The 25,245-nt window shown below is 38.2% G+C and overlaps 1 protein-coding gene across 4 annotated transcripts in view; it reads left to right on the top strand.

Annotated features, from left to right (window-relative positions):
- Positions 1-25,245, top strand: part of IFT74 (intraflagellar transport 74) — a 129,612-nt gene that overhangs the window by 20,006 nt on the left and 84,361 nt on the right. For all 4 annotated transcript variants that reach the window (XM_050761718.1, XM_050761717.1, XM_050761719.1 and 1 more), the window contains exons 3-8: positions 8,221-8,356; positions 10,281-10,329; positions 14,130-14,228; positions 14,360-14,420; positions 17,294-17,353; positions 19,366-19,427. In XM_050761718.1, the coding sequence (XP_050617675.1) occupies positions 8,221-8,356; positions 10,281-10,329; positions 14,130-14,228; positions 14,360-14,420; positions 17,294-17,353; positions 19,366-19,427 (467 nt within the window). The remainder of the gene's footprint in view (positions 1-8,220; positions 8,357-10,280; positions 10,330-14,129; positions 14,229-14,359; positions 14,421-17,293; positions 17,354-19,365; positions 19,428-25,245) is intronic.

The following is a 25,245-nucleotide window of genomic DNA, read 5'->3' as shown; positions in this document are numbered from 1 at the left end:
CTGTAGAATGAGTTTGAAAGTATTTTCTCATCTTCTATTTTTCAGAATAGTTTCAGTAGGATTGGTATTAGTCCTTTTTTAAATGTTTGGTGGAACTCAGCAGTGAAGCCATCAGGTCCTGAGCTTTTCTTTGCTGGGAGACTTTTTAAAAATTTTTTTGAGACAGAATCTCACTGTCGCCCAAGCTGGAGCACAGTGATGTGATCTCTGCTCACTGCAACCTCCGCCTCCTGGGTTCAAGCTATTCTCCTGCCTCAGCCTCCTGAGTAGCTGGGATTACAGGCGTGCGCCACCACACCCAGCTAATTTTTGTATTTTTAGTGGAGACGGGGTTTCACCATGTTGGTCAGGCTGGTCTTGAACTCCTGACCTCGTGATCCACCCACCTTGGACTTCCAAAGTGCTGGGATTACAGGCGTGAGCCACCACACCCAGCTGGGAGACTTTTTATTATGGCTTGGATCTCATTATTTGTTATTGGTCTGTTCAGGTTTTGGATTTCTTTATGGTTCAGTCTCTGTTGGTTGTATGTGTTTAGTCATTTGTTCATTTCTTCCAGATTTTCCAACTTATTGCATATAGTTGCTCATAGTGGCCTCTAATGATTCTTTGAGTTTCTGTGTTATCAGTTGTAATGTCTTTTTTTTTTTTTATTTCTGATTATATTTATTTGAGTCTTCCCTCTTTTTTTCATTAGTTAGCCTGGCTAAGAGTTTGTTGATTTTGTTTATCTTTTCAAAACACTGACTTTGTGTTTCGTTGATCATTTATATTTTTTTGTTTCAGTTTCATTTATTTCTACTGTGATCTTTATTAATTTCTGATATGAATTTTATGTTTGGTTTGCCATGCTTATCTGATTTTTTAATATGCATTATTAGGTGGTTTATTTTAAGTTTTTCTACTTTTTTTTTTTTTTTTTTGAGACGGAGTCTCGCTCTGTCGCCCAGGCTGGAGTGCAGTGGCCGGATCTCAGCTCACTGCAAGCTCCGCCTCCCGGGTTCACGCCATTCTCCGGCCTCAGCCTCCCGAGTAGCTGGGACTATAGGCGCCCGCCACCTCGCCCGGCTAGTTTTTTGTATTTCTTAATAGAGACGGGGTTTCACCGTGTTAGCCAGGATGGTTTCGATCTCCTGACCTCGTGATCCGCCCGTCTCGGCCTCCCAAAGTGCTGGGATTACAGGCTTGAGCCACCGCTCCCGGCCAAGTTTTTCTACTTTTTTAATGTAGGCATTTAAAGGTATAAACTTTCCTCTTAGTACAGCTTTTACCATATCACGTAAGTTTTGGATATGTTGTATTTCCATTGTAATTTGTTTCAAGAGTTTAAACAAATTTCCTTTTTAATCTCTTTGACCCACTGGTCATTCAGGAACATATTTCTATTTGTTGGTATAGTTTTCAAAATTCCTCTTGTTATCAATTTGTAGTTTTATTCCATTATGGTCAGAGAAGATACATATATATTTAGGATTGTTGTATCTCTTGCTGAATTGATTCCTTTATCATTATATAATGATCTTCTTGTTTAGATTTGAAGTCTTTTTAATCTTATGTATGTATAGCTACTCCTGCTTGCTTTTGATAGTGTGAAATACCTTTTCCCACTCTTATTTTTAGCCTATGTGTGTCTTTTAGGACTAGATATGTTTCTCATAGGCAGGATATAGTTGGATTATGTTGTTGTTGCTATTTTAAAATCTTCTGCTAATATGTATCTTTTAATTGAATAATTCAGTTCATTTACATTACATTCACAGTTAATAATGATATATGAAGCTTTCTTCCTGTTATTTTGTTAGTTGTTTTTAAGTTGTATAAATTATTTATTTGTTTCTTTTTCTCTGTCTTTGTATCTTTATGTTTTGATGAAATTCTTTCATGTTGGCATTTGATTATTTTGTCCTCCTCCTTTGTGATTGTTTTATAAGAACTGTGAGTTTAATATTTTTATGTGTTTTTGTGATACTGTATATCCATCTTTAATTTTTATGTTGAAGACCCCTTTGAGCATTTACTGTAGGACTGGCCTAGTGGTGACACATTCCCTCAGTGTTTGCTTGTCTTGCAGATACTTTATTTCTCCTTCATTTATGAATCTTATTCTGTCAGGATATAAAATTTGTGGCTGACTTTTTGTTTTTGTTTTTGTTTTTTTTCTTAGCACTTCGAAAATGACATCCGATTCTCTTTTTTATTTTTTATTTTTTAGATTTCCACTGAAAGGTCTGCTTTTATTCTGATAGGATTGTCTTTATAGGTGACTAGATACTTTTACTAATTTTAAAATTCTTTTCTTCACATTGACTTTAGACATTCTAACAATATGCCTCTCTGTTTTTCGGTTTAAGATAGTTCTAACTTGGTGGGGCGTGCTTACTGTCAATTTTCCTCTAAAGGTTAACTTTTTACTTTCTTCAACCTATACTGCTCTAGCTGCATTTGACTGGATGCATTGAGGCCATCCACAGGTAACTGGGTCTAAAACTTTTGACAGGAAGGCCATGGGCTGCCGGTTGCCTCTGTGCTCTTGGGTAAGCACTCCTAAAGCTAACCCATTATTCACGTTAACAAAAAGGTGAAATGGCTTTTCTAGGGAAGGCAGGGCTAGAACAGGGGCAATTATGAGCATCTCTTTCAGCTCTTTAGTCTGATGGATTTTAGCAGAAGTCCACAAGAGACAGTCAGGCTTCCACTGGGTAAGTTTTTCATATAAAAGTTTACTTTTTAGTGAGTATGAGTCAATCCATAAACGGCAATATCCAATTAATCCTAAAAAATTTTTTAGTTCTTGCTTAGTTTGAGGCAGGGGTAAGGACACAATTCACTCAACCCATTTCGGCCCTATTTTTGCTTACCTGCACTTATTAGTTGGCTTAAATATTTAACTGTATATTGAAGCTTCACTTTTGAGACCCGTAATCCCTCAAACTGTTGGTGGTTAAGAATATGTGTGGAGAAGTCACCCACTTTTTTTTATATCTTCACCAGATATGAGACTATCATCCACATACTGAAGCAGGCATATTTGCTTTGGGACAACAACTTTTCCGATACTCGTTCTAGAATTTGACCAAAGAGGTTAGGGAAGTCTGTAAACCCTTGGAGTAAGACCGTCCATCGATATTGTTGTTTTTGCCCTGAATGGGGATCTTCTCACTCAGAAGCAAATATGTCTCGGCTATCCTCAGCCAAGGGGCATGCCCAGAAGGCATCCTTCAAATCTATTACTCACTGATGATCATAAGGAATTTGACTGAGAACGGTGTAAGGGTTGGGGACAATGGGTTGAGTGGTCTGGACTATCTAGTTAATAGCTCTGAGGTCTTGTACCAATCATTTTGACCTGTCTGATTTCTTGACAGGCAGGATTGGGGTATTATAGGGAGACGTACAGCGTTTAAGGAGTCCATCTTTAATGAGACTCTCAATTACAGGCTTTAACCCTATCCTGCCTTCGAAGGGAGTGGGGTATTGCTTTCTCCTACTATTTCCCCAGGAGTTTTTAGTTTGATGTGTATTGGGGGAACTCGAAGTTTTTCTCGATTCCCTTCTCTTGACCAGGTATCAGGATGAATATATTTTTCATCCATGGTGGTGAGTAGATTTAATGAGGTGAGGAATCTCTTAGGGCCAACTTGAAGGCCTATGCCTAATTTTAGCATTAAGTCTTTTTCTAATAGATTAGTTACCACCGCAGGGATCAACAAAAATTGAATATGAGTTAATCAATCTTGATATTTGGCTTTTGTATTTTCTAAGATTTTGGCCTTAAATCCTTCTCCTTTTACCCCAGAGACTTAAAGTTCTTCTGAAAAGCCAGCAAGATTAGATGGAGTGAGACAAACAGAGGAGTGAGACACTCCGGAATCGATTAGAAAGGTGATAAGTTCACATTTAGGTCCCACCTCTAAATTTATCAAGAGCTCCTGGTGGGACTCAAAGTAAAAGAGACAGAGCCCCTGACTCCCCTACTCTTCCTTGAAAGTCTTCTTTCAAGACTTTCAAGGTGGAAGGACTTCTTTTTCCCTTTTTAATTTAGGACATTTTCTCTTGAAGTGGCCTGTTCTTCCACATTTGTAACATGTATCTTGTCCTTCCTCCCTTTCAATTCTGGGATTCTTTGACTTTGCTCCCACACACTCTTTAGAGGGCCTAGGAAATGAAGGCCCACGTCCTCTAATTGGAGGCTTGGTTCCTTTGCACGGGAGTTTGGACGTTTTATAGTTCTTGGCCCCCTGGAAGCCTTGTTTAGAAGTGTATGGGTTTGGAGCCACCAGTTAAAAGGTGGATAGCGTAAGTTTTGCTCTTTGTTTTTGCTTTTCTTTGTCTCTCCTTACATACACTTTTTGAGCTTTCCTAAGAAGTTTACTTAGCGGTCAGTCTTCCCAATTTTCTAATTTTTGTAACTTTTTTGAAATATCTGGTCAATTCTTGGTGACAAAATGGAGCTTAAACATTCCCTGCCCAAGGGGATCTTCCAAATTTAGGCCTGTATACTGTTTCGTTTGCTCCTTTAGCCTGTCTAAGGATTTTATAGGCCCCTCATCTTTTTTTTGTTGTTGTATATCAAATGCTTTAGAGAGGTTTTGAGTTCGGAGTATTGATTCCCCAATTCCTTTTATTTTCATTTCCCTAGATCTTGCATGTTTTCCTGTTGAGCTGCATTATTATTGTCCCACCTGAGGTCTTGGGTGGGAAATTTTTGGTCCGCAGTAGGGACATTTTGACCAGGAGAGTGTTCACATTTCCAAATTGCCTTAGCAGCCCTACAGTTATGCTTCTTTTCTCCTCCAAAAAGAGGATGCCTCTGATGGACATTAACTTAACCCAGGTATATAACTGAGGTCCTAAGAATTGATCAACTTGATCAGCCACCCCATAAAGGTCATCCAACAGCAACTGAAGCTCTTTTTTCAAACTTCGCACCTCTGAACTGGTCAAGGGAATATTTACAAATCCAATGGCTCCCCCTCCTTGTGGCACCTCTTTTAAGGGGAAGAGAGTTGGGGCTGACTCCTTAGGTGTGGAGGGAAATGGGAAATTAAATTTAGAAATTTACACTGTTCTCTCTCACGTCGAAGTCCTTTCAGGGAGGGGTACTTAATAGGCTGGAAGGGGACAGGCTCATGGGATGATAATTCCTAAGAGTTAGGGTTATAAGGAGGAGGAATAACATGAGCAGGGGAAGGATCTAGAATGGGACCTGAGGCGGCAGCAGCTGCCTGAGGGGGAGGGTCAGGGGCACTGAGCGGAGGAAGATGATCCAGAGGATCCCATGTGTTGGTGGGTGTGGGTTGTTTAGGAACAGGGACTCTTTCCCTGTTAGAGGAGTTGGTTTCTGGCTTATTACTTCTGGTTTTTAAAGGGTAGAGGAGAACAGGTTCTTGCCTCCAACAAAGAGCATAGTCTGTTTCCTTTTGGGAGACAGGGCTTTTGTCATTAACATGTTCGATTAAGAGCTGACAAATCCACTCTTCACTGGAACCAAATTTTGGCTTGAAAACTGAGGGTTTGAGGATGGGCCCTCGAGTCCAAATAAAACAACAATATTTTATCATTTGTTGCTTTCTTTTATGTTTAGTTCTTTCATTACCTTTCCAATAGTTTAACATAAGTCCCAAGGGACTATCAGGAGGAAATTCATCACTCACTTGGCTCTTTATTTTTCCTTTCTTACTTGAAACATTTCCCATCTCAGAGGTTTGGGATGGTGTCTAACTCAAATAGGCCTTTCCCCGGAGCTTCTGTTGGGGGTGCTCAACCTCTCCTACTAGTGATTTCTCGCCCTCCCTCCTTTCAGAAGCTCACTGAGGCTCTGAGGCTCAGTCCCTCATATTAGAGATTTTCTTGCCTGTCAATTTCCAGAGGCATCGTTAAGGCTCAATCCCTAGTATTAGAAATTTTTGCCTATCCTTTAGCCCCACCTGTTGGAGGCTCCTTGCACCCTTCTTTCGCTTTGTCTACTCTGGCCGCTTTCCTCTTGGGAAATGGCAGGATCCGCCCTAAGCCATATGAGGCGACCACGGAACTGCAGATAGGACCCACTCAATCCACACAGCAGTAGTGTTAACATCATCTACACACACTTTTAACCTCCAAGATACCCTGACCACCAAGGAAATACTTTGCTGCTCTTGCACCGTTTTTCACGTTGGTCTGTGCACGGAGTTACTTGGTCGCCACGCTGTTGTAAGCCTCTCCTTTCCCCGTTGCTGAGCGCTTGGATTTGTTCATCAGAATGGGTGGATCTCAATCTCCTGTCCCTGAGGCCACTGCAACGGGATGGTAGGACACGTCTTCTCCTGGGTGGGGTGACTGAAGACGCCTTCTTGAAGGAGAATGGGAATCCCAGACAAGCCCCCAGAATTGTTAGAAATAAAATTTGAAGTTGTAAAGAAAGACGAGCACTCAAAGGATTTCTCAGCAAAGCAAATTTACTTCTGCGCAGTAGGGTGCTTCTCGTGGGGCTGGTTGTCACGAGAGCACACTAAAGAAAGGAGAGTAGAAGCTTTTATTACTAATGGTACTCCTGCCCCCGTGTCCTTTCCCCATTGGGTGGGATCGGACTGCACAATCTAAACTAGACCCGATTGGCTAAACATTTAAACTTTCTTAGATAAGGTGGGTGTGTGATGGGAGAGAGTGGAGAGGAGGAAGGGGTCATCTACAGAGGACTAGAGAGCCAATCGTTTCTCAAATAAGGAAAGGAATGTGAGCTGGGGCTGTGGCATGCCTGGGCATGTAGGAAAATCAGAAAGAAGGACAAAAGAGAAGAAAGGCAGGAGGTACTTGGAATTAGAGAATAAGTAGCTCAGCAGGCTGTTTGAAGGGAAACCTTGCCATATCTCACGTCTTTTATATCTTCTCATGCTTGTATGTATTATATGAACTGACATAAAGGAAGTCTTTTGGCCTTTCCTGAGGTCATATAATGTTATGTTGGATTTTTCATACCTGAAGTAGAGAATCACGTTGAGTAATAATATGAATGCTTGTTTAATAATGTAAGCCCTTTAGTACTTACATGGTCATCTTAGGATGCATTTATATCCATTTGTTTTTACAAGATTAAAGTTTTCTTATTTTTTCCTGATTTTTAAAGGTAATATATACTCATTGTAATAAGGCTGAAAATGCCAAATTATATAAAGGAGAAAATAAAAATCAACTGTAATATAATTATAGATCATCATCATTACTATTTTTTCATATAGTTTTAAAAATTTTTTATTTTTGTCTTTATTCTTTATTTTTTTTTAAAAGACGGTCTCTTTGTGTTCTTCAGGCTGGCGTTGAACTCCCGGGTTTTAAACAATCCTCTCATCTCAGACTACCAAGTAGCTGAGGCTGTTGGTACATGCCACCATGCCCAAACTTCCAGCATTTTTTTTGTTTTAAAAAACTAGAGTTGTGAACTAGGCACAGTGACTCACACCTGTAATCCCAGCTACTTGGAGAGCTGAGGCAGAAGGATCTTTTTAGGCCAGTAGTTCAAGACCAGGCTGAGTAACATAGTGAGCCCTTGTCTCTTAAACAAACAAAAATGGAGTTATAAATACGATCTTGTAAACTGCCTTTTAATTTTTATTTTATTTACTTATTTTGAGACTGAGTCTCACTCTGTTGCCCAAGCTAGAGTGCAGTGGCATGATCTCGGCTCACTGCAGCCTCGACCTCCCAGATTCAAGCGATTCTCATGGCTCAGCCTCTCAAGTAGCTGAGATTACAGACGTGTGCCACCACACCTGGATAACTTTTGTATTTTTAGTAGCAATGGGGTTTTGCCATGTTGGCCAGGCTGGTTTTGAACTCCTGACCTCACGTGATCCACCTGCCTTGGCCTCCCAAAATGCTTGGATTACAGGCGTGAGCCACCACACCCAACTTAAACTGCCCTTTTTATATACTGCAACTTATTTAACCATTTTCTACTGTGGACATTTAGCTCCTTTCCAGTTTTGAGGTATTATAAATAATGTCTACATATGGAATTTAAAATTTTCATGAAATGTATTTTTAAATAGTCACAGAATGTTAAATGTTAAAGAAATATGTTAATAAATTGAACAACAGTATTTAATAATTCAGACATTTAAAAAATAAGGAAATTTTTACAAATCAAGTAGAATTTTGGTTTTTAAAAAAATTGTCTTTGCAGTTTTACGAGTACAGTGTTTTCTCCAGTTTACTAAAAATGAAATCTTGTTTGTCATTTAGATGCCACCTGGGACAGCAAGACCAGGTTCTCGTGGTGGTCCCATAGGGACTGGTGGAGTTCTGTCTTCTCAAATCAAAGTTGCCGATCGCCCTGTAACACAACAAGGTTTGACTGGAATGAAAACTGGGATGAAAGGTACCTATTTTAAGATAAGTATCACACTTGGGCCTGTGTTTTGTAAGAAATAAATAATTGTGAACAATTAAAAAATTGTAAAAGTTGAGTAATTTTGAACAGTAAGTATTACAGTGCCATTTTATTAAATTGGGATTATAGCATGTAAGAATTATTACATGCAATTATGACATGTAGTCAGAATTATGGCATATAATTGTTATTCTTTGAATCACAAAATTATTGTGAGGGTTAAACAACAGAATGAATATGAAAATACAGTTTGAATTAGAAAGCTATATACAGATATGAGCTATTTCAGTCTTCATTTTTCTGACATGGAGCTGTAGTACAACTTGAAGAACTTTGAAATAATCTTGGAGAAAAGTTCAAGATTGAAAATTAGATTTTTAGTACTATAAAATACTCTGAAATAGTTTGGATAGTTTCTGTATTAAAATGACACTTAAAATACTTGTGTATTTATGAGAAGTGGATCAAGAAATTTTTTTTCTGATGAGTACTATCTGTTCTAGTACTTACGTAAGGAAATGAGGCTAACACATAGATTTATATTAAATCTCTCATGCTTCTGCATATGTCTTTAGAGAAGCATAATAATACATTATATATTATAGTTTAAAATTTAGAACTGTGGTATATATAAACCAAAATATGGTAAACTCCTTATTTTTTTTTTCTTTTTATCATAGGCAGTGGTCAGTAGCCTGTGGTGAGCTGTTTCAGAGTTTGTTTTCTATATTTTTGACAGATGATTTATCAGGAATGAAGATATGCTGCTAGTACAAAATTAATTATAACATATCATACATGCTACTTTCTATAATATAGTATATCATCCCTTTCAAGAGACTTAAGTTTTTTCATCTACATTCTAATAACATTTAAATCATTAAATATTAAAAATGAATTGATTATTTAGAAATGTTTGCTTAATGATTATCAGTACCATGAAAAAATATTTCAAAATTACATAGTCATTTAATTAGCCTTTTGAAAGTGGATGCACAAAAATATTTATATGTTTAATATTATTTTAAAACATCAAGGGTAGAAACATATTAAAATTCTGCAGTAAATTTATCAAATGTTTATTTCTGTATTAATTTATCCCTCAGAGCAGAACCGATATAATTTAGGATTGTTAGTTTCTACCAGTATACTTCAAAGCCTTTTATGAGAGAATTCGGAACATTACCACTCCACACAACTATCTACTGTGACTTTCATTCTTACCTCCTCTAGTGCCCCATTTCCCAGTGTAATAAGATATTACCTTTACTTCTCAGCGTAGACCTTATAGTTAATACACCTAGTTTTACCTCTCATACTTTGCAGGGTACTTCATCTCTTACCAGGTTTGAGACATTTAACCAAGAATACTTTCTTAGTTCTACTGAAATGTAAGACCATTATTACAAAAGTCTCTGAGACAAATGATAAATAATAGTCACTTTCTCCTACTGAGGAATGTCTGCAATGTCCAGTATGACAGCCAGTAGTCAGAAATTTAAATTAGTTCCCCAGTAGCACCAGCCAAATTTTAAGTGCTCTGCAGTCTCGCTGTCCATTTTATTGGACAGTTTTAATTTAGAATATTTCTGTCACTGCAGAAAGTTACTTTGGACAGCTCTGTTCTAGATTCCCTTAGACTCAATTTTCATTCCATTGGCCTGTTCTGTAGAGTCTACTGTCTTAACAGCCCCACCTCTAGTCCCATCTTCGTAGTTTTAATTGAAGCTTCCTTTATGTCATGATTCTAAGATACTAATTCTCTTTTCAGATTCAGTGATTCTTCTTGATTCATTGGAGCATTCATGAAGACTGTCTTGAGAATTGTGGAGTGTAATTCTGATTGTGCTTTGGATTTGCTATTTTGGTGGCATTTCAAACTGAACACTAACACTTAAAACATTTTTTTTAGGTCCCCAGAGGCAAATTTTAGACAAATCTTATTATCTTGGGCTTCTTAGGTATGTTAAACATGTCTTTTCATCCATATGTTTTACTCGAAATATTGTGTACCTTCTGTCAAAATAGAGTATGTAACTTTAATATGAAGTTTTAGCTATGGCACTTGTTAGGATTTATTAGGTGTCTATTGATTTCTAATAATTATTTGGTATTCTAGCAATTTCTGGTTAATTTGGCTAGGCTGTAAAATAAATGTGATAGTATAATTAGCCTGAGATTTATAATTTTATGAATTTGCATGTATACATGAGCTATATTTTCTCTCAGTTTGTTTGTGCTGCTATAATAAAATACCTGAGATTGGGTAACTAACAGGAATTTATTTCTTACCGTGTTGGAGACGTGGAAGTCCAAGAGCAAGGTACCAGCAGCTTCAATGTTTGGTGGGCATCTGTTTCTCAAAGATGGTGCCATCAAGGTGTCCTCATGGCAGAAGAGTGGAAGGGCAAAAGATACCTAGCTAGTTTCCGTCAACCCTTTTATAAGGCACTGATCCCATCCATGAGGGCAGAGCTGTCATGGCCTGATTTCAACTTCCTAAAGTCCCTACCACTTAATACTATTGCATTAGAGATTAAATTTTGATATGAATTTCAGACAGACACAAACATTCAAACCATAGCATACTTATTTTATTTTGTTTATATTTTAGAGACAGAGCCCCACTCTGTTGCCCAGGCTGGAGTGCAGTGGCATGATCACAGCTCACTGCAACCTTGAACTCCTGGGTTCAAGTGATCCTCCTGCCTTGGCTTCCCAAAGTGCTGGGATTATAGGCATGAACTACCACCACACCTGGCCTCATAGTTTTTTTTTTTTTTTTTTTTGAGACAGAGTCTTGCTCTGTGACTCAGACTGGAATGCAGTGGCGTGATCTTGGCTCACTGCAACCTCTGTCTCCTGGGTTTAAGCAATTCTCCTGCCTCAGCTTCCCGAGTAGCTGCAGTTACAGGCGTGTGCGACCATACCCACCTAATTTTTGTGTGTGTTTTTAGTAGAGGTGGTGTTTCACCATGTCAGCCAGGCTGGTCTCGGACTCCTGACCTCAAATGATCCACCCATCTCGTCCTTCTGAAGTGCTGGGATTACAGGCATGAGCCACTGTGCCTGACCCCTTGTAGCATTTTTAAAGTTCACTTTTTTCATCTGATGATATCCAAGAGTAATTTTTTTTTCTTTTTCTTTTTTTTTTTTTTTTGAGACGGAGTCTCACTCTGTCACCCAGACTGGAGTGCAGTGGTGTGATCTCAGCTCACTGCAACCTCTGCCTTCCAGGTTTAAGCTATTCTCCTGCTTCAGCCTCCTGAGTAGCTGAGACTACAGGCATGCACCACCATGCCCGGCTAACTTTTGTATTTTTTAGTAGAGATGGGGTTTCACCATATTGGCCAGGCTGGTCTTGAACTCCTGACCTCAGGTGATCCACCTGCCTCGGCCTCCCAAAGAGCTGAAATTATAGGCATGAGCCACCGCGCCTGGCCAAAAATAATCTTTTATGTTTTTTTTCAGTAATTAATCTGAAATGTGTTACTCATATCATTAAAATGTTACCAACTATAAGAAAGGAAAAATGTGTATACTTATTTATGTTACGTTAATCAGTGCAGAGTCTTACGTAAGTATATATTTGGTCAGTTGCTACGAATATGGCCTAATTTTAATTAATTCGTAAGCTTTTTTTTTTTTTTTTTTGAGATGGAGTTTTGCTTTTGTCACCAGGCTGGAGTGCAATGATGGGATCTCACCTCACTGCAACTTCTGCCCCCTGGATTCAAGTGATTCTCCTGCCTCAGCCTCGTGCCTGTAATCTGCGAGTAGCTGGGATTACAAGTGCCTGCCACCACACTTGGCTAATTTTTTTTTTTTTTGAGACAGAGTTTTGCTCTTGTTGCCCAGGCTGGAGTGCAATGGCATGATCTCTGGTCACCGCAACCTCTGCCTCTGGGGTTTAAGTGATTCTCCTGCCTCAGCCTCCTGAGTAGCTGGCATTACAGGTGTGCGCCACCATGCCCAGCTAATTTTGTATTTTTAGTAGAGATGGGGTTTCTCCATGTTGGTCAGGCTGGTCTCAAACTCCCAGCCTCAGGTGATCCGCCCACCTCGGCTGCCCAGAGTGCTGGGATTACAGGCATGAGCACTGCACCTGGCCTAATTTTTGTGTTTTTAGTAGAGATGGGTGTTTCACCATTTTGGCCAGGCTAGTCTTGAACTCCTGACCTCGGGTAATCCACCTGCCTATGCCTTGCTTTTTTTTTTTTTTTTTTTTTTTTGAGATGGAGTCTCGCTCTGTCGCCCAGGCTGGAGTGCAGTGGCACGATCTTGGCTCATTCTCCTGCCTCAGGCTCCCAAGTAGCTGGGACTACAGGCGCCGGCCACCACACCTGAGCCTGGCCACCTACACCTTTCAAAGTTCTGGGATTACAGGTGTGAGCCGCCGCACTCGGCCTCATAAACTTTTGTTATATGTCTCTGGGTATGTCTCTGGGGATGCATCTCTAAATCAATGACTTTTTCTTAATCTTACTGTTTTTCCAGTTACTTGTTCTACTGTCCTATCTCCATCTTCCTGTTTTACCTTATTTTCTTCTTGGCATATTATTTGTATCTTCTTTCTCTTTTATTTCTCTTTTGTTTAATCCGTCCTCCCATCATGCTCTGAAAGCCCTGTTTTCTTTTATTTCTCAGTACCTGGATCCTTTTGAGTCTCAAACTCCTAGAAGGCAATAAAGAAAAGTATGGTTTTTCCCCATCTGTTCTCAAAGCTAAGAGAAGTAAGAAAGATAGTAAGGCCATCAGTTGTTTAGTATCTCTGATATTCAGCCACTTTTTAATCAAAGGAAGGAAAGGAAATACAGTTATTCCTAATGATTGCATTGCCTTTCTCCCCCAGGATTTGTGCCTCCACATCAAAGAATAGTTCTAGCTATTTGTGTAATTGGCTGTAGAGCAGTGGTTCTCAACTGGTGGTGATTTTGCCCCCAGGGAACATTTGGCAATTTCTATACATGTTTCTGATTGTCATGAATGAGGCTGGAGGAAGTGCTACTGATGTTCAGATCCAGGATGCTGGTAAACATCGTACAGTGTACAAGATTGCTCTCAACATGAAGTACTAATCACCGACCCAGAATGTCATTAGTGCTACCGTTGATAAACTGTGCTCTAGAGGGTAGCAGCAGCTGTGATGATGACAGTTAAGCACCTACATCTGCCTATGGCATGTACTAGTTTGACCAGGCTTTCATTCTGGTTCTATTTCATCTTTCTTAATGAATCTATGTCAGTTTCTCATCAGTTGAGTAGAATAGGATGGGATATACCTCATTCTTTTTTTTTTTTTTTTTGAGACAGAGTCTCGCTCTGTCTCCCAGGCTGGAGTGCAGTGGCACGATCTCGGCTCACTGCAGTCTCCACCTCCCAGGTTTAAGCTATTCTCCTGCCTCAGCCTCCCTAGTGGCTGGGACTACAGGCATGTGCCACCACACTCAGCTAAATTTTGTATTTTGAGTAGAGATGGGGTTTCACCATGTTGGCCAGGCTTGTCTCGAACTCCTGACCTCAAGTGATCCGCCTACCTTGGCCTCCCAAAGTGCTGGGATTACAGGCGTGAGCCACCACACCCAGCTGGGATATACCTCATTCTTAATGAAATAAGCCACCTAAACTTTTGGTATTCTTTTAGTGAATTTCACAAAACTATTTACATTATTGTTACATATTACTGAAAAGTTTAAATTTTGCTTACCTAGAGTTTTCTGGATTGAAAGTATTGCCGACCTTTTTATTTCTTTTCTAATAGAAGTAAAATAAGTGAACTTACAACAGAAGTTAATAAACTTCAGAAGGAAATAGAAATGTACAATCAAGAGAATTCAGTATATTTGTCGTATGAAAAGAGGTGAGTAATAAGTATGTAGTATTCATTCAGTGTTTTGTACTTAAACAATACTAAATTTGTAGCTGTCCATACTGTTTGTAATGTTCATTTTCTTATGTATATATTTATGAATATTTATTTTATGCTTGCAGGGCTGAGACTTTAGCTGTTGAAATAAAAGAGTTTCAAGGACAACTAGCAGACTACAACATGGTATTTTTTCTTTTCTAAGAGAATTTACTGTTAATATTTTCATTAGTTTTTACTACTGCTTTAAAAATACATTAGTAGGCAAAGGGCATGCACAGATACTTTTTGAAAGAAGATAAACATACAGCCAACAAGCATATGAAAAGAAGCTCATCATCACTGATCATTAGGGAAATGCAGATCAAAAGAGTAATGAGATACCGTCTCATGCCAATCAGAATGGCTATGACTAAAAAGTCAAAAATAACACATGCTGATGAAGTTGCAGAGAAAAGGGAATGCTTATAAACTGTTGGTGAGAGTGTAAATTAGTTCAACCACTGTGAAAACAGTGTGGCAATTCCTCAAAAAGCTGAAAAGTTAAACTTTTATTGAGTGTTGTCATCTTGAAAATTTTAAAATTTAATTATTTAACATACAAATTGCCACCATCTCTATGTTTTACTTGAAATATTGTGTACATTCTGTCAAAATAGAGTATATAACATAAATATAGTTCTACCAAAGGTGCTTCTACCCGTGGACTTTCAGAAGAAACAGTCCCTCTGGCAGTATTGATAACTGCTCAGTCCTTGGGTAATATTGGCCCCATGGAAATTTCTAGTGTCAGAATTTTCTTTTTTCTAACTTTTTAGTTGCTTTAGCAGCAGCGGTGTCTGCATTTAATGAAAAAGACAAATTTTTATCTCACTTATTAAGAAATAGTGTTACAAGAAATAAACATTCTATCATAATGGTTAGGATAAGTTATGATATACCTACTTGATATTGTTACCTTGTGCTTATCAAAAAATTTTGCTGATTGTAGTATAATTTTTTATTTTTGTTTTTGTTATTATTAGTGGTGGTGATGGGTTTCGTTTGTTTGTTTTTTGTTTTGTTTTGTTTTTTGGGCTTTTTTTTTGAGACAGTCTTGCTTTGTCGCCTGAGCTGGAATGCAGTGGCTCAATCATGGCTTGCTGCAGCCTAGACTCTCTGAGCTCAATTGATTCTCCCACCTCAGCCTCCCAAACAGCTGGGACTGCAGGCACATGCCAACACACCAGGCTAATTTTTTTGTATTTTTTATTGAGATGAGGTTTGGCCATGTTGCCCATACTCGTCTCAAACTCCTGGGCTCAAGTGATCTATCTGCCTGCCTTGGTCTCCCAGAGTGTTGGGATTACAGGCTTAAGTCATTGTACCTGGACTATTTTTATTTTTTAATTTTTTTAGAGATAGGGTCTTGCTCTGTTGCCCTGGCTGAAGTGCAGTAGCATGATTGTAGTTCACTGCAGCCTCGAACTCCTGGGCACGAGTGATCTTCCTGCATCAGCCTCCCAAGTAGCTGGGACTACAGGTGCATGCCACCATGCCTGGCTAATTTTTATATTTTTTGGAGAGATGGGGTCTTGCTATGTTGCTCAGGATGATCTCGAACTGCTGGGCTCAAGTGACCCTCCTGGTTCAGCTTCCCAAAGTGCTGGGATTATAAGCATGAGCCATTGAACCCAGCCCTCTTGTAATTCTTAAATTTGCTGGACTATACAATTCATCACAGACATTTTGTGGAGCCCATTATTCAGTGGGATTTTCTTTAGTAAATGATGTTCTGTTTTAAATATGAGAAAAATAGTTGCTTTTCTTTTGTTGTTTTTTTTTTTTTGAGACGGAGTCTCGGTCTGTTGCTCAGGCTGGAGTGCAGTGGTGTGATCTCAGTTCACTGTAACCTCCGCCTCCTGGGTTCAAATGGTTCTCCTGCCTCAGCCTCCCAAGTAGCTGGGATTACAGGCACGCTCCCGAGTAGCTGGGATTACAGGCGCCTGGCTAATTTTTGTATTTTTAGTAGAGATGGGGTTTCACCGTGTTGGCCAGGCTGGTCTCAAACTCCTGACCTCGTGATCTGCCCCCCTTGGCCTCCCAAAGTGCTGGGATTACAGGCGTGAGCCACCATGCCGGGCCGAGAAAAATTGTTTTTATAAGGTATGAAATGACATTAGATGAAAGGGAGTTTTAGTTATGCTGGAACAAATTAGACATATTCATATAGAAATACTAGTGTGTAAAATATGCTATTTATAGATTTAATGAGCTGATATCTGATACAGAGCAGTTAGCTGGGTATCTGACATATAGTTAGCACTCAATAAATGCTAGGTCTTATTAGCACTTATAAGTGAAAAATGTGATATACATTATACCCAAATAGTTTGTTTTTAGTAGACCTTCTGTTCACATTCTGGCTGTATCACTTCCTAATTTTGTTTTTCTGTAAAATGTGTACAATGATATCTACTTCACAGAGTAACTGTAAAAATTAAGTGAGTTAATATATATGGAATAGTGTTTGACACTAGGTAAATACCCTATGTTGGCAACTGATATCCTTGCCTAATTTTTTGAAGTAGGCTTACTACTGTTCTATCTGTGCAAGCCCTGTTGATTTTTTAAAAATTATTAGATGATAAAGAACATCTTTTTACATTTTTGCTAGTGTAAATTTGTAAATCTGCTAACACTCCTCTCTCCTTGGGGGCATTGGCAGGGGAAGAGAGAGTGATAGATCTTTCCAAAACTTTTGTCTTTTCCAGACCCTTATTTATAAGCTCAGCCATCTTTTCAGAGCAGGCAAAGGGGTCTACAAGGTATAATTTGCAGGAAGAGTAGTTTGTTACTGCTCATTTATCCATGTTAAAAATGTAGTTTGTTTATTGGCAAGGTACATAATACATGCTTACTTAGCTCAATATTTATCTTAAAACAGAACATATTTAAAAGTATTAATACTTAAGTTACTACTCATTATTTGTAAGACTGAATACCTGTATTATTAATTATAGAGAACATGTGTAAAGACTAACAGAATGGTGTTTGTTTGTTTGTATTTTTGTTTTTAGTTGGTAGATAAACTTAATACCAACACTGAAATGGAAGAAGTAATGAATGATTACAATATGGTAAGAAAATTTATAAATATAAGCAAATTGATCTGTGTAAGTCATATCCTACAAAGCAAAACATTTATATCTAGAAAAAGTTTGATAAAACCTTAAGTGCTATAGAGGTGAATATTATTCTAATTGTAAATATCACTATTATGTATTCATTGAGCTCCCTTAGTTGCTCTTTTAAATTTTCTTGCTGTTAGTTGGCTTTCCTAAGTGGATTTTTCTTTTTTTTTTCCTCGAGACAGAGTCTCAGTCTGTCGCCCAGGCTGGAGTGCAGTGGCATGATCTTGGCTCACTGCAAGCTCCGCCTCCCAGGTTCATGCCATTCTCCTACCTCAACCTCCCAAGTAGCTGGGACTACAGGCGCCTGCCACCACACCCGGCTAATTTTGGTATTTTTAGTAGAGATGGAGTTTCACCGTGTTAGCCAGGATGGTCTCGGTCTCCTGACCTCATGATCCACCCGCCTTGGCCTCCCAAATTGCTGGGATTACAGGCATGAGACACCGCGCCCGGCCCCTAAGTGGATGTGTAGTGACTGTCTACTGTGTTTGAACTGGTGTCACATGCAACATTAGTTAGGGAGTGCCATCTGCATTTCCTTATATATATTAGTTTATAATATTTCTGGCTTAGTTTATGCACAAATGTTGATTAATACTCAGTGTGACAAATGATAACTTTACATAGTTTTTGTCACCAGTGGATAAAAATGAATAGATATGAATCCAGACATAATATTAATTTTTGATTGGTAAATGAGAATTTGTATTTAACATGGACATATCACTGGGGACTCCAAAAAGGGGGATGGTAGGAGGGCAATAAGGGTGGAAAAATTACCTAGCGGGTACAGTGTTCATTATTTGGGTGATGGGTTCACTAGAAGCCCAAACCTTACCGTTATATAATATATCCATGTAACAAATCTGCACATGTACCCCTGAATCTAAAATAAAACAAAAACAAATTTGTGTTCAGTGTTCTTAGATTACTTGGTAGAAAACAATAAAATATGTTGATAGCTAGCTTATTTTGAATATAAGCATTTGGATGAAAATAACATACAATTTATGATTTATATGATTTGTAATTTATTTACGTGAATAAAGGCTATTCTATGAAGACATAGGATTTATAAAATGACTCTTCTAAATTTGGGGTTCTAAAACTATGATAATTTAGTTACTTTTACCTTTAGAACACAGGAGAATTCTCTAATTAAGAATTGTATTTCAGCTGGGTGTGGTGGCTCATGCCTGTAATCCCAGCACTTTGGGAGGTAGAGGCAGGAGGATCACTAGGTCCGAAGTTCGAGACCAGCCTGGCCAACATAGTGAAACCTCGTCTTTACTAAAAATACAAAAATTAGCCTGCTGTGGTGACGCGTGCCTGTAATCCCAGCTACTCAGGAGGCTGAGGCAGGAGACCCGCTTGAACCCGGGAGGTGGAGGTTGTAGTGTGCTGAGATCATGCCACTGCATTCCAGCTTGGGTGACAGAGCAAGATTCCATCTCAAAAAAAAAAAAAAAAAAGAATTTCAATGCCAGATATAAAAGTTAAAAACCTTATGTGTTTTGTTGGTTGTTTGGGATGGGGGATCCATTTTCTAGGCTGGGTATGCACAGGTAGTTAATTAGCTATACTCAGATCCTGAATGGTTCAGGAATAAAACTTGTGGTGGTTCTAAATTTAACATATTACTAATCAAATATTTATTGAACATTCAATACATGTTTTAAATGCTGTTTACATAAATTGAATTCACGTTGAATTTGACAGACCACTGAAGTACAATGAATATTTTTGGTATGAGATTACAATGCTTCTTAAGACTTTTTAAAAATCTGGTATTGTTTGTTAAATGAGACAATAACTATTTTTTTTTCTTAAACTTTGTAATGTGGCACTGGGATGATTATAATAATTTCTCATTTAGTTCGTAACCAAAATAACCTACGAAGAAAAAATTTGATTTAGTATTTATTTATTACTAACTTATGTGTTAACTATTTATCCAGCTTAAAGCTCAAAATGATCGAGAAACACAAAGTATGGATGTCATATTTACTGAAAGACAAGCGTAAGTATAGCTAATTTAAAAATCAGATTCATAAGTGAGCTTTATTAGGTAGTTTAAATTGTGATTCAGTTATTTCCTTGTAAATTTTTCTAACTATTTCCCTGTTGCCTTTTTCATTTAAAAATATTTACAACACAAATTTTGTTGCTTATGCATCTGTAATCTTCATATACTATTAAATAGCTAAATTCTGTATAAAGAATATTACTAAATAACTTACCTAAATAGGATTTATGCTGCTAGGAGCTGAAAACTTATGATGGATAAGAACATCTTTATATCTACTATTTTTAGTTTTAACCTAGGCTTTTAACTAATTTGAATTGCAGTGTGTCAGCCCCAATCTACTGAAAGACACATTGTTCATTAGGAAGCTATTTACATTATTTCTTTAGCATTGATATTTAATAGTTATATTAACAATCTACGTCATATATATAGATTATATGTGTATCTTTATATATAACCTGACTAAAGACTAAATACCAGCAGGGCGTGGTGGCTCATGCCTGTAATCCCAGCACTTTGGGAGGCTGAGGCACGTGGATCATGAGGTCAGGAGTTCAAGACCAGCCTGACCAATATGGTGAAACCCCGTCTCTACTAAAAATACAAAATTAGCTGGGCGTAGTGGTGGGCGCCTGTAATCTCAGCTGCTTGGGAGGTGGGGGCAGGAGAATTGCTTGAACCTGGGAGGTGGAGCGTGCAGTGAGCCGAGATCGCGCCACTGCACTCCAGCCTGGGCAACAGGGCAAGACTCCGTCTCAAAAAAAAAAAAAAAAAAAAAAAAAAGAGAGATTAAATACCACCTAATGCTGGAAATAAAGTGATTGTGGCAGTGGGAGTAATGCCTACAAAGTTAATAATAGATGTGATGTAGTTAACTTCTTTATGTGTTTTGTCAGTTGTTTGGGATGGGTCCATATTTTAGGCTGGGTGCGCACAGGTTTTTAACTAGGCATACTCAGATAAAATCCTGAATTATTCAAGAATAAAACTTGTGTTGGTTCAAAGTTCGTTCTAAGGTCAAAAAGTTGGTGAAGAGTAGTTAATTTAGAACCAACGCAAATTTTATTCTTGATTTATTTATTCTAAGGCAACACAAACACAGACCATGAGCTATGTTGTATAAATACACACACAAGCACATTCTCTCTCAGATATTTATTAATATTAGTCTCTTTGAGAGCAAAGACAATAATAAACCCAAATTACCATATTCAGTAACCAAAATTCAGTAACACCAAATACATTCTCTTGTTATCTCTGCATAAAACAGTAAATATTTGATGATGAATAGATGTTAAAACATACTGATAAAACATTGAAAGATAAATGTAATTCTTCTGTTGATTAAAAAGAAGACTCTCTTTTCCACTGTCTTTTTTTTTTTTTTAATAGAGTCTTGCTGTGTTGCCCACACTGAATTGAAGTGGCATACTCATGGCTCACTGCAGCCTTGAACTCCTGGGTTCAAGTCATCTTGCCTCAGCCCTCCAAGGAGCTGAGACTACAGGTGCATGCTACTATGCCCAGCTAATTTTTTGTTTCTTGTGGAGATGGGGTCTTGTTACGTTGCTCAGGCTAGTCTCAAACTCCTGGTCTCAAGCAATCCTCCTACCTTGGCGTCCTCAAGTGTTGGGATTATAGGCATGAGCCATTGTACCCGGCCACTGTCTATCATTTGATGCTGCTGTAAAGTAACATCTTAAAAACTCAAAACACTAGCAGTCTTTTTCCTTTTACAAGGAAAATTTTGTTCATGGTAACCAAGCTCTTCCTTGAAAACGTTCCTTTTTTGTTGTTGTTGTTATTGTTATCCTGGTTTTAATCCATTAAACAAATATTTGTCATTTACTATATATAAGATACTGTCTTAGGTACTTCAAAGAATAAGAAATATGTAAGCTATAGGCCAGTGTGGCAGCTCACACCTGTAATCCCAGCACTTTGGGAGGCCAAGGCAGGTGGATCATGAGGTCAGGAGATCAAGACCATCCTGGCCAACATGGTGAAACCACTTCCCTCCCAAAAGTACAGAAATCAGCTGGATGTGGTGGCACGTGCCTGTAGTCCCAGCTACTCGGGAGGCTGAGGCAGGAGAATCGCTTGAACCCGGGAGGCAGAGGTTGCAGTGAGCTGAGATCATGCCACTGCACTCCAGCCTGGCGACAGAGCAAGACTCTGTCTCAAAAAAAAAAAAAAAAAGAAATATATAAGCTGTAATCCCCTGAAGGCTTTAAAGAGTTTAGAACATTTAAGTTCTCATTTATTTCATAATTTATCTCAAAGTTACAAAATATGAGGTCAGGTTTTAAAATTATATTTACATATTTTACAGATATTTCATCTAACAACATAATTTCAAGAGCAAAAGTTTAAGAATGTCATAGATTTTTATATCTATTTGGTTTTTTTGATTACGGAAAATCCTCAAACATGGTAATCTGTCCTGAAGATGCATCCAAACCATTTACAACTCTAGTGGTAATTTTAATTGAGGCTGAATGAAATTGGTTCTCTTGTCTATTTTAAGCAGAAATTGAAATTAAGAACAAAAATCGGCCAGCCGCAGTGGCTCATGCCTGTAATCCCAGCACTTTGGGAGGCCAAGGCAGGTGGATCACCTCGGGTCAGGGGTTCAAGACCAGCCTGGCCAACATGGCAAAACCCCGTCTCTACTAAAAATACAAAAAGTAGCTGGGTGAGGTAGCAGGTGCCTGTAATCCCAGCTACTCGGGAGGCTGAGGCATGAGAATCACTTGAACCTGGGAGGCGGAGGTTGCAGTGAGCTGAGATTATGCCACTATACTCCAGCCTGGGCGACAGAGCGAGACTCTGTCTTAAAAAAAAAAAAAACAACAACCAAAAATTATTGTTATGAAGTTTGCTTTCTTTTTTTAAATTACACTTTTAAGTTCTAGGGTACATGTGCACAGTGTGCAGATTTGTTACATATGTATACATGTGCCATGTTGGTGTGCTGCACCCACTGACTCGTCATTTACATTAGGTATATCTCCTAATGCTGTCCCTCCCTGCTCCACCCACTCCACGACAGGCCCCAGTGTGTGATATTCCCCAACCTGTGTCTAAGTGTTTTCATTGTTCAGTTCCCACCTATGAGTGAGAACATGCGGTGTTTGGTTTTCTGTCCTTGCGATAGTTTGCTCAGAATGATGGTTTCCGGCTTCATTCATGTCCCTACAAAGGATATGAACTCATCCTTTTTTATAGCTGCTTAGTATTCCCTGGTGTATATGTGCCACATTTTCTTAATCCAGTCTATCATTGATGTGCATTTGGGTTGGTTCCAAGTCTTTGCTATTGTGAATAGTGCCACAACAAACATACGTGTGCATGTGCCTTTATAGCAGCATGATTTATATTCCTTTGGGTGTATACCCAGTAATGGGATTGCTAGGTTAAATGGTATTTCTAGTTCTAGATCCTTGAGGAATTGCCACACTGTCTTCCACAACTAGTTTGCAGTCCCACCAGCAGTGTAAAAGTGTTCCTATTTCTCCACATCCTCACCAGCATCTGTTGTTTTCTGACTTTTTAATGATCGCCATTCTAGCTGTTGTGACATGGTATCTCATTGTGGTTTTGATTTACATTTCTCTGATGGTGAGTGATGATGAGCATTTTTTCATGTGTCTGTTGGCTGCATAAATGTCTTCTTTTGAGAAGTGTCTGCTCATATCCTTTGCCCACTTTGTGATGGGATTGTTTGATTTTTTTCTTGTAAATTTGTTTAAGTTCTTTGTAGGTTCTGGATATTAGCCCTTTGTCAGATGGGTAGATTGTAAAAGTTTTCTCCCGTTCTGTAGATTACCTGTTCACTCTGATGGTAGTTTCTTTTGCTGTGCAGAAGCTCTTTAGTTTAATTAGATCCCATTTGTCAGTTTTGGCTTTTGTTGCCGTTGCTTTTGGTGTTTTGCCCATGCCTATGTCCTGAATGGTATTGCCTAGGTTTTCTTCTAGGGTTTTCATGGTTTTAGGTCTAACATTTAAGTCTTTAATCTATCTTGAATTAATTTTTACATAAGGTGTAAGGAAGGGATCCAGTTTCAGCTTTCTACATATGGCTAGCCAGTTTTCCCAGCACCATTTATTAAATAGGGAATCCCTTCCCTATTTCTTGTTTTTGTCAGGTTTGTCAAAGATCAGATGGTTGTAGATGTGTGGTATTATTTCTGAGGGCTCTGTTCTGTTCCATTGGTCTATATCTCTGTTTTGGTACCAGTACCATGCTGTTTTGGTTACTGTAGCCTTGTAGTATAGTTTAAAGTCATGTAGCATGATGCCTTCAGCTTTGTTCTTTTGACTTAGGATTGTCTTGGCAATGTGGGCTTTTTTTTGTTTCCATATGAACTTTACAGTAGTTTTTTCCAATTATGTGAAGAAAGTTATTGGTGACTTGATGGGGATGGCATTGAATTTATAAATTACCTTGGGCAGTATGGCCATTTTCACAATATTGATTCTTCCTATTCATGAGCATGGCATGTTCTTCCATTTGTTTGTGTCCTCTTTTCTTTCATTGAGCAGTGGTTTGTAGTTCTCCTTGAAGAGGTCCTTCACATCCATTGTAAGTTGGATTCCTAGGTATTTTATTCTCTTTGAAGCAATTGTGAATGGGAGTTCACTCATGATTTGACTCTCTGTTTGCATGTTACTGGTGTATAAGAATGCTTGTGATTTTTGCACATTGATTTTGTATCTTGAGACTTTGCTGAAGTTGCTTATTAGCTTAAGGAGATTTTGGGCTGAGACAATGGGGTTTTCTAAATATACAATCATGTCATCTGCAAACAGGGACAATTTGATGAAGTTTACTTTTATATACAGCAGTAGAATAGATTTATTTCTTGTGTTAACCAGATGGCCAACATCTCAATAACACAACGATCTATCTTGAGTCTATACATTCAGAGTGAACAAGAAATGCCATACCTTGAGAAGGCAGGTGTAAAAAGCTTCTGTTTTCATTCTTTTCTCTTTCAGTACAACCATTTAGTGTGGTCTGACCATGTGGTTTATTATGGAAAACACGTCCATAAAAAGTTGGTTATAATAAACAGCCTCAATATATTACTACAACAATATGTAAGACACCTGGATTTAATTCAGTTTCACAGGCTTGCTTGAACTAATGATTCTCTTCTAATCCTGTGCTTTCCAGTTTGGTATTAGTCAAGATCAGTTGTCCTATAAAAATATAGGTAATTATAATTTTATACCCATTTATTTTTCTTTGTTTAGTCAGCTGTTTATTGAATACCCCATATTCAATAGAGGCTCTTAAATATAAAAGCTTAAGTGTAGTCTTTACTCATTTGTAGTTATATTTCATTTTGCTACATTTCTCAAATACAAATATTTGCATCTTAGGAAATAATTTGGCAGAGTGGTACATTATTTAGAAAAAGATATTTTATGTTTCTATAATCACCTTGTAATTGAGATTTAAAACAAAGTATAATTGATATATAAAGAAACATTAGCCATAGTATACTTATATCCTTTGCTGAGAACATGTTTCTGTAAACACAAGCAAATATGTATTATAAATTAGTAAGTTCTTCTATTTTACAGGTATATCATCCTAGATAGTTTTTATTTTCTCTCAGTAGACATTTGCATTGAATTTACTAATTATGTAACTTTTTTTTTTTTTTTTAAATTTTTGAGAAGGATTCTGGCTTTGTCACCAGGCTGGAGTGCAGTGGTGCAATCTCAGCTCACTGCAACCTCCGCCTCCCAGGTTCAAGTGATTCTCATGCCTCAGCCTCCTGAGTAGCTGGGATTACAG

Source organism: Macaca thibetana, chromosome 15 (genome assembly GCF_024542745.1).
Source record: "Macaca thibetana thibetana isolate TM-01 chromosome 15, ASM2454274v1, whole genome shotgun sequence".
Classification (NCBI taxonomy): domain Eukaryota; kingdom Metazoa; phylum Chordata; class Mammalia; order Primates; family Cercopithecidae; genus Macaca; species Macaca thibetana.
This window is presented reverse-complemented; position numbering and strand designations above follow the sequence as displayed.